This window comes from Oryzias melastigma, linkage group LG7, assembly GCF_002922805.2.
Source record: "Oryzias melastigma strain HK-1 linkage group LG7, ASM292280v2, whole genome shotgun sequence".
NCBI lineage: Eukaryota > Metazoa > Chordata > Actinopteri > Beloniformes > Adrianichthyidae > Oryzias > Oryzias melastigma.
In genome coordinates this window covers 18042293-18052468 of record NC_050518.1, presented here as the reverse complement: position 1 = coordinate 18052468, position 10176 = coordinate 18042293, and the positions used below count along the sequence as shown (strand labels likewise).

Genomic DNA, 10176 nt, shown 5'->3' with positions numbered 1-10176 from the left:
TTTTGAGTGCAATTGTGATTTGTACTTATAGTGATTTGAGCATTTAAAAATACAAAACTGAGGTTTACTGTGGTTTAAAGACAAGTTTGTCATTGATAGTCTTTACAAACACAAACATGTTTACACCCTCAGTTAGTGAAAAGTTGGGATGTTTATTGAAATTTAATAAAAGTATATATTTGGAAATTAAATGAGCCAATATTTTAAATAGCACATTAACAAAAAAAATGTGAAAAATTAAGACATTTTACATTTCTGTGCACAAAGTACTTCAATTTTAATGATGCTTGTTACCGGCAGATATGACTCTGTCTTAAAAATAGGTCAAATAAGCACATTTACCATGGTATATTTAAGGTATATCTTTCTGATCATTTGGTGTTGGAACTTGGTCCCAATTTTACCTGGTGCAGGGTTTTTTCTGCATTTTTTGGTATTTTCTGAGGATTTTTTTTCACTAAAAGATGCACCAAATGTACTCCACAGGTGAAAGATCTGGGCAGAACTTACACCACATTCAGAGGGTTGATTACACGCCTCAACAACTCTTAAATGCCAGTGCCCAGACCTGACTAACACTTACACCTTTTACTGTTGACTGTATATGAGAACTGGACTAAGTGACTCCTCCCCGCTGGCGTTCCAAATAGGAAGTTCCTGTTGGCTCCAAGAAGCTAAAATCCCATAGATTTCTATTGAGAAATAAACAATTGTTTTTCATTGTCAGTTATTCAAGTTATAAACTGACCAATCGGATGCCCCAATGAAAGTTTGTCTTGTGTTGAATATTCAAAATGTTTGATTGACAGATTCTTCTGAGTCTGCTTTCAAGTGGTAGGGGTGTGAGCTTTCAAAAAGCTCTCTACTGATTGGAGAGAGTGGTTGCCATAGAAATCCCAACCCAAACCAACTCAAACCAATTACTGCTTACTAACGACGTCTGGTTCCAACATGGCGACATCCATGCTGCGAAAAGAAGGCAACTGAATTGACTTCATTTAGTTGGAGCTGGGAGCAAGTCTTTAGCCAAATCAGAATTCTTCCCCTCCCCCTACAGTTTCTCCCTAACCCTACAATTAGCCCTCCAAATGGAGATTTATGAAAAAATAATGTCTTCAAATTTGGATGTTAGCTACATTAACAACGTTAGCACTCGGAAATACATAACATTGGTTTTTATAACTTTAAAACCTCTGGCGCGAAGTTTAGCCCTTTAAAAACTATTTCAGACACCCCTGCCCCTCCAAATCCCTGTATAATTGGAGGGGTAGAGTGGAGAGTGGGTGAGAATTTGGTTTCGACGTTTTTCCATGGGTGACATCACACTCACTCAGTCCAGTTCCTGTATACAGTGAGTGACCCTTACTGGGGGTGTGTTTGTGAGTGGGGTTTGGAGGTTGAATAAAATATTGGCTTATTCAATGTGTACGTCTTTTTGTTTTCAATTTATTAACACGTCAAAAAAAAATCTTCCCAGCTTTTCCCGCCTTGGGGTTGTACACTACATCAACAGTTTCTCCTTTGTGCTTTTTTTTATGAGGCGGAGCAGAGACTCTTGCTGCACCAGCACCTTGGGTCTAGTGCAGCTTCCTCTTTTGGCTGCAGATCAGAACAGCTACAGATCGGAACCGCTGAAAAATGATCCCCCTCCCAGTTGCATGCTGGTCCCATTTTAGAAGGTGGTGGAATTCCCATTTCTGGTCTCCAATAGCCCAGACCACTACATCAACAGTGCAATTCCGCTCTCTCACATGAGCGACACATGTGAATGGCATCACATGAATGCATACCGTACAGTACCCGAACTATTATTATTTGTTGGAAACTACCACAGTTGGTGGTTATGAAATTTTATTTGCTCACAAGGAGCATGAGGGAGCAGATCCCACACCACAGCGGCCTGGAATCGACAAAGTCAGCAGGAATACAGAGACTTCAAGGGGAAGCAAAAGTGAAACAGGGGCACGAGTCTAACAGCATGTCATGGAAATTTAAATCCCTGATTTCAACTGTTCCACAATCAATTCAGCAATCACATGACAACTCCATGACGCAACTCTAGGAAGGATCGGCCAAAAATTTCTGCATGAGAGTTTCACTGTAGCTTACTCTGCCATGCAAAGTGCAGCTCTTACATGTGATACCGGCGTTTCTGGAAGCCTGCTGGGAAGTAAAGCTCACACACAGCCAGGAAAGAAACACAAACACAAGGGACTGTGGGCTTTCACTGACTAATAGCTGTCTTTTGGGCAGATCTTTAGTGCAGGTGAGTTTTAGGATTCTAGAATATTCAATCCCCATTGTTTTACAGCGTTACTTCTTTTTTTTTTTTTTTTTTATATGTATGTGTTCCTGAAAAAATGCTCTGCTGTGAAGTCTGGTTCAATTTTAGCTGCTACCCCACTGTTGGGCCTTGAAATTAAGAATCAAAAGTTGAGTAAAGCCAAACGTCAAGAGGAGACGTCCCACGGTCACATTGTGTGTTCATGTTCATGTCACATTCCTGTTTCATGTATTCTCTTTTACATTCATTGAATCAGCAGTATAAAGTACAGTAGCCCTGGAGTGCAAATCACATTAATGCAAAACTATTCTAAAGATCGTAATGGCACTTTAGAAGGCAGAAAAAAAAGAAAAAAAAAAGACATTTTGGAAATGAAAACAAAATAAAAAAATGAAACAAAATAAAAATGACTGGTTTTGGAAAACAAAATTAATTTCCAGAAATCAAAATGAAACATTAAATAATGAAACACAACAAGAGGTAGCTACTGTGGGACATCACTGATTGGATGTTAGTATCCAGGATCTCTTCAAGCCAAATAGTTTCTGGTTAAAATGATGGACAAACATCATCATCCAAACAGTGATGTCCCATAGTACCTACCTTTTCCAAATTTCTTCTTTTGTTTCATTTTTAACTTCATTTTGATCTCTAATGATTAGTTTTGTTTTCCAAAATTCTTTTATCTTTTTCACAGAAACAAGGAAAAGGTAGGTGCTATGGAACATCAGTGATTGGATGACGACATTTGTCCATCATTTCATGGTGTTTTACCAGTTTTTCAGTGGCTTTAAGAGTCCTGAAAAGCATTTTAAAAAAAGTATTATTATTATTATAATTTCAACGGAATGTTATTTGGCTTGATGCGATACATGAAATTCTCCGTACTAATCATAAAACTTTAATTAACTCCAAAAATGACAAAATGGGTTTAGAACACGGTTAGGTGGAGGATTAATTGATTAATTGATGACACCTTTGACAAGACTCAAACATTCCCATGATCAGTGATATCCCATAGTACCTACCCTTTTAAAATTCCTTTTTATACTTCGTTTTTACCATTTCATTTTGATTTATCTTGTTTTTTAAAAGGTTTCATTTTATTTGTTTTGCTTTTGTTATGGTCTTTGTGATCCTTAATATGTCTTTTTTTTCCGGAGTGATTTGTTGGTGTGATTTGAACCTCAGGGCCTCCGTAGCAAAGGGTCAAGAAAACGAGGGGATGGGTTGACAAAGTCTAAAGCTGCATACCCAAATTCAGTCTGCCACAATGTTTATGTTCCACATCAGAAAAATCAGCAGTGATTATGTCAGCTTAACATGGGTTTAAACAACTTTCAAATTTTGTTTTTTTATTTTCACAAATTTCACCTTGCCAGAACAGACAAAAAAACTTGTTTTATGCAAAAAGTCGTCTCTCAAATTCCCAGTTTGGCAGTTTTTGCTGTTCTTCATTGTAGACCTTTGCCTTCAACACAGAACAGGGCACTCACATGATTGCACAAAAGCAATTGCACAACTTTTACATTTGCCCTCTTGGCCTTATGAGTCAAGGGTCAAGGGGTAGTGCTGAAAATAATATGGAAAGAAATGGGATACTACTGTGACACTGTTAAACGGCATCATAAGTCGCAGCTAGCCACTACATAATACACGAGATGAGTGTTTACAACTCACAAGTCGCTGCCTTTCAATTGTGGTAATCTCCATCACTTCTCCATCACTTCATTTTCGGACCCTTAAAGATTAACATTTAGTGTCACAGCAGGAAAATTTAAAGCTAGTGGAAGAACAGCCTGATATGAAACAAGCAGTAAAAACACAAAACGAATTAGCTGCAACCTCTTGACTGTCACTGCACCCATCATGGCCTTCTAGTCTCTCTTGACCTACAGAAGTTGAAATGTTGCTGCTAATTCAGTAATTGAACGTGCCCGTCTGAAGATTCCACATCTTCCCGTACGTGAGGTTAACACAACAAGAGGAACGTGACAGTCAGTATCCCTGATTACAAAGCATCCACCGAGGAAGAAGGTGTGGAAGACTCATGATCGTGCTATCATCTTGCTGCAGTCAGGGGGAAAATGAGAACAACACGAGGAGTCCTTGTTAGAAATGCTGGCGCTGACAGAAGATCACAGTCTTCACACAGACTAGAGGGATTAGAGGCCAGCTTCACAGCCCAAGCTGTCCCCTCCACATTGTGGGGGATTTATATGAAATAAGAAGAACGTGCCGCGGTGTTAGAGCGGTTGAGAGGCTTCGGTTTCAGAGGCGTGCCTAAAGCTTGTTTGCAGAGTGTCTTTCAGGTCAGGTGTTGAAGTTCAGGGTCACATCGGACCAGCAGCACGACGTGAACCCTCTGCACTTTGAACAAAAATTGCATCCAGATCTACTGAAGTTTTTAACATCATGATTAAAATAAGGATTATCATCGTCACTAAGTGTTGGCCATTTGCTCGCATGCCACTTGACTAATGAGCTAATAATACGGCAGATACATAATAGTCTCAGGAATCCATCCATGTAGGAAAGGCATTCTTGTCCAATCATCTTTTCATCTATTGTAAAAGTGTTTCCAGTGGTCTTTTAATGATGATTAAGTTGTTTTTAGTCAAAATTTAAAAACTGTGTCGTTTTCTGGGACATAGTTTCTGCAGAGCGGCAGTAGTTCATTTGAAATTCACCTCTGAATTGTGGGGGGAACTATTGGTGCAGCGTAAGCCTTCCCTGATTTCCCATCATCCATCTGTTTACATGCTCTCCTGCAAGCTTACAGCTCCTCACAACCCTAACATTAGCGATGCAACAAAAACATAGCACTATTGGAGTTTTGGGGTTTTTACGGCTGTCTGTGTCATCATAGGGGACCACACATGAAAACGAGCCTTTTGGCTAATTCTGGCTTTTTTAAAAACACATGTTTCATGTTGTTTAACCATGTGGTTTTCTAGTAAATTGCATCGTCCCCTTTTAAGTAAATACAGAAATACTGAGCCATATTCCAGGTCAGACGAGGAAAGCGAAGACGTCTACAAGCAGATTCATTGGAATGGAGCGGAGCAGGAACCTTTCAGCTTGCCGTAGTAAGTTGATCTGAATAAAAAAATACTAAGAACTTCAATCTTAACATTATTTCTATATGTCATAAGAAAAATGCTACAAAAACATGCTAAAAATACCAAAAAAACACATATTTCATCATTGATTCTCAAAGGGAAAAGTGTATGCAGAAAAGATCTTTCTTCTCTCACTTATGGTGACACACATAGAAAAGTTTGTCATCATTTTATATAGATTTCTGATTTCAAAATGGAAAGTTCCCACCTTCAACAGAAAAGTCCAACAGCTCTGCTGCCAGAGAGGAAGTCTGATGGGGGAGCTCAGTTATCAGCTACACATACGTAATACCCACATCTCAAAGGTTCACACTCATTTGTGTAATTTTGTGGAGTTGTACAATTTTATTTTTCAACAGGTATTGAAAGGGATTTGATCTGCATGTGACGCGGCGCTGAAACATGACCGCGTTTTTTGGATCGGGATCAAAAGGTCAAGGAAAAATAGTGACTGGGTAAATACTGGTGATGCAGAAGTGACGTGGTGCAAAAGTCTTTTTAGATAAACAGAGAAGAATGTACTCTCTTGCAGAGCATGCCTTTGGAGTAACTTTGTGTTAAATCAAATAAAGCGGATAAATAAAGAGGAAAAAGTCAACAATGAGGACAAAAACAATTTTAAAAAGCAGCTGGAGTTTAACCTGATGTGTCAATGTACAAGTTGAGTAGGGAAGTCTGAAAGTGCAGCTTCACTGTTTTTATTGCACGTTTTCAGGTTTTGTAATCTCCATTTTGGTGTAACTGTACAGACTTTAAAAACACAGTTTAAAAATCGTATTTTTCCTGTTAAGGTAGCTTTAAAAATTGAAAACTTTGGAGGAAAAGCAAAAAAAAAAAAAAAAAAAAAAAAAAAAAACCTCTCTTCATGGGCACCAGTTTTAGACACAACTATCACCGGCACTTTGTAATGCGGCCAGGCCTATTTACCCACAAGAATGTATTTGTATTTAGAACAAGGGAACGGGTTTCTCCTGTGAACAACACTATGCAGCTCTTCTCTTCACTCTGAACACAGCCAGTACTGCCAGTGTATTTTAATGACCTGTGAGGAACAAGATGTGACAAGACTATCCGGTTTCATTTTACACTCTTATATGCCGGGAGAGAGAATATAGATTTGGTTTTGGATTGCAGAGCCGAATTAAAAGGGTTTCAATCAATGCTTCATTACTGTCATATGCACACAGGAAAGCCAGCCAACAGAACACCTGTAAATGGTGGATGATTGTAAGGAAAGCTGAAAACGTATTAACTTTTTTTCTTTTACAGCCCATTAAATTATTAGAAAACATGTAATCTAATATGCTCCCAGCATCCTGCCTCCAATGAGATAATGCACTTTAGTAGAGAACACTTTTAGGTACCGAAATATTTGGAGTTATATGGTATTGCAGCACAGGGTCCATCACTGATGTGGGCGCTCCTTGAAAGAGATTGGCCCGGGCTCCTAGAGATACCCACTGCTGAGGAGTCATCCTTCGAGGTGAGACATTATGTACACTTCTAATTATAGCTGGAACCAAAATAGACAGACATCACATGAAATCAATAATGCCACTTTGATATAACAGAGTGAGTTGGCAGGCAGTCCCCACACTTGGATTACACTGACATTTGCCCCCCAACCACCCTCACTCCCGCCCCCTCAGAGCCCAGTCCAGGACAGCTGCTTACACTGAAAGACATCCTTTGGAAATTAACTTTTTTTTTTGCTTTTCAGAAAAGGGGGATTTTAAACACACACACATATATTTATATTTATATGAGGTGACCAAACACCTGTCAGACTTCTTGAAAACTCTTTAATTAGAAACTTGGTGAGTGGTGCCACCTTGTGGCCAGATTAGAGATTGCTAAAGAAATAGTGCAGCCTGAGGCTCCAGAGCCACACATGGTCTTTTACTCCCCATTTCGGCTCAGTCATTAAAATAACATGTTTTTCATTTTAAAAAGTACAATGTTTTTCAGACAATAGGGTGCATTATGCAAACATGCTCACAATATCCGTTAGTGTCTTATTTTTCTAAAAGTTGAAGTGAGACTTTCTGGCTCCTATTCAATTGTTGTTGGTGAGAAATTGATAAATGGCTCAAAGTGATGAAGGTTGCAGCCCCAAGTCTAGGTCATTGTTCTTGATGATTCAAACATGCTTATTCTTTGATATGAGATGTTCAACTTGATGACTTTCACTATTTTTACTTAATTTATACAATCAGCCTTTGATTATTTTTGCCTGTATCATCACAATACAAGCTGCATGTAATTGGTGCCAAGTTATCATAGAAATGCTGATTTGTTCATCATTCCTTATTTTTTCCCCTATATTTAAAAAAATATATATATATATTTTTGGTCTCAGCTCAGATTATTTGCCTTCTACAATGTGCAAAATTTGCTATGAAGGCAGAATACATTCTTTTCAAATGCTGATCTTTAAAAAATAAAAACAAATAATATCAAAATAAAAAAAAAAAAAAAAGTTTTTCATGATTGGAAAAAAAATTATAAATGTACCACCTAAATATCCTAGTGGTTCATGAAAAACTTTCACTGTAAATATTTCCCTTCTTCTAGCTGCACTACTTAGCACAATGCAAGTATTTGTAATGAAAAAACATTTTCTGCTTCAAATTGTAAACACGTTTATTTTGAGTTGTGCAAAAACACATTTTCAGTTGTCAAAAAAGCACCTGCAGCATTACTTCAATAGTTTAGCAAAAACAGTAACACAAAATAAAAACTGCTGCATTTTGACCAGTGGATTCAGCACTTCTTTGTTCAAACATTTACAATAATAAAGAGATAAAAGGCAAATATTAAAGGGTCGTGTGCAAACAAGTCACATCTGGTAGATATATGAAAAAAAAGTTTGAAAATGTAATCAAAAAAAGTTGAGATAAAAAAGTTTACCGTTATGTTGAGACAGAACTTAAAATGTAGTCCAATTAAAACTTTTTAAAATCAAGATTAAATAACATTATAATAAAATGTCTGGATTAACAACAATAGTTATTGCTTGAAAGACTCCCAGGGGAGGGCGTTGGGTGCTCTTAAACCCTGAGGAAGATTGTTGACTGGCCTAAAGAAAAAAAAAAAAAAGAAAAGCAGTTTAAGGAAAATGTAAATATAAATATAATACGTTTAGAGGCAGGAGGAAGTAGAACACTCACTGTTGATTCATCTGGGGTGTCACGCCCCACACAAATGGAACAGCATGGTCGTCTGCCTCTGCAGGAAGAACCCATAAACAGCAACCATTAATCATGATCCGAATCGAATTCGTCAAATATGAAATCGCTACACCTCTTGTAAATAACAAGAGTTCAAGAAGTGAAAATGAGTCGTTTTAGAGCATACCCATGTCCCAGTCCTCCGTCTTGCACGGATTTTCCCGCGTTCGGACAGGAACACGCCATGCACAGTCTTCATCTTTCTCTTCAGCTGTTCAAACGCATTAAACAAGATCAAACTAAAGCTGTACAAGTACAACAAACGTGCAAATAAAACATGATCAATCTCACATTCTTCAGGGCTTCTCCGGTTCTCACACATCTCAATATGTTGAGCCAGCTCTTGTTTAGGAACCAGGTGGCGAGCATTGAAAGGGCAGGCCCTCAGCTCATTGGCCAACTTTGGGTGATTCTGGATAAAAGAGAAAAGACATTATTCAGCGGTGGTTGTAGTGAGAAGTACGTCAGGACAACAGTGAAAAATTCGTACTTGCAGGAGGCGAGTTCAGAACCTTATTGTTAGAATCACATTTAGGACCACAACAGTGACATGCAGCCTTGGTTATAGTGCATTAATTGCGCAATCAAGAATATGGTTTTGCCATAGTGGCAAACTAATTTTCAACTCACCTTACGGCATTTCAGAATGTGATACGGAAACCTGCTGTTGCGGATCTGGTGGTTTTTGTCGTACGGACACTGAATGATTTTGTCTGGGTCACAGCTTCCTGTGTTACATTAAAGGAAAGAAAAGTTATTATTTGTAAACTGAGGGGAAAAAAATAGAACTTAAAACATGTGTTTTACCTTTTTCCTCCAATACTTGGTCCTCCTGACTAACAGTCCTGCATGGACTGGTAGATGATCCAAATGTGATCCTGGTCTCCATTTGTTCCAAATATTTGCCGCTGAATCCCTACACAATAAAGGGTAACCAAACACTAAATCAACTTTTTTTAACTTTATAAATAAGGCTTTAAAAATATTGCCTGTTGGTTCTTGCCAAATTTTTGACAATTTAAAATAAAGATGTTTATTTCTTAAAATAGTCTGAAACAGTCTGTGTGTTGCCCCCTAGGTGTCGAAATGGGTTATTACAGTTGAATTTTGTGATTGGTCAACTGGAAGACTTGGGAGTTAGGCAATAGTGGTTAAGTGTAATTGGCAGTGAATCCAGCAAACTCCGTCCTGGTGATGGGATTTGCAATAAACATTTCACTCTGGATTGTTTTCTAATACATTAGCCTTCATTAGCTTATGATGCTAGTGTCCTTTTACCACTCAGACACGGGTCCACGAGCACCTGCTCAGGATAAGTCCTAAAACTCCACAGAAGGTTATGTGGTAATACGGGCATCACTTTGCACGGTACCACTCTCCAAATTGAAGAAGCAGAGTAAGAGTTACCTCAAGCTAACTTCACTGTCAGACACATACTTCCGCCTTTTTTTGGCAACTACCCCTGGCTGCAGCCTGCAGACCGGGGCGTGCCTCAACGTGGGCGGAGTTAAACGTTTAATGGGCGGAGTTAAACTTTAAC

The 10176-nt window shown here is 38.4% G+C and overlaps 1 protein-coding gene across 2 annotated transcripts in view; it reads right to left on the bottom strand.

Annotated features, from left to right (window-relative positions):
• Positions 1-8092: 8092 nt before the first annotated feature.
• The window catches only part of LOC112159305 (gametocyte-specific factor 1), a 2961-nt gene continuing 877 nt past the window's right edge, over positions 8093-10176 (bottom strand). For both annotated transcript variants that reach the window (XM_024293310.2, XM_024293311.2), the window contains exons 2-7: positions 9444-9552; positions 9267-9364; positions 8928-9048; positions 8764-8847; positions 8577-8634; positions 8093-8485 (exon numbers count right to left, since the gene is read on the bottom strand). In XM_024293310.2, coding sequence (XP_024149078.1) covers positions 8416-8485; positions 8577-8634; positions 8764-8847; positions 8928-9048; positions 9267-9364; positions 9444-9525 — 513 coding nt within the window. In that variant the 5' untranslated portion in view covers positions 9526-9552 and the 3' untranslated portion in view covers positions 8093-8415. The remainder of the gene's footprint in view (positions 8486-8576; positions 8635-8763; positions 8848-8927; positions 9049-9266; positions 9365-9443; positions 9553-10176) is intronic.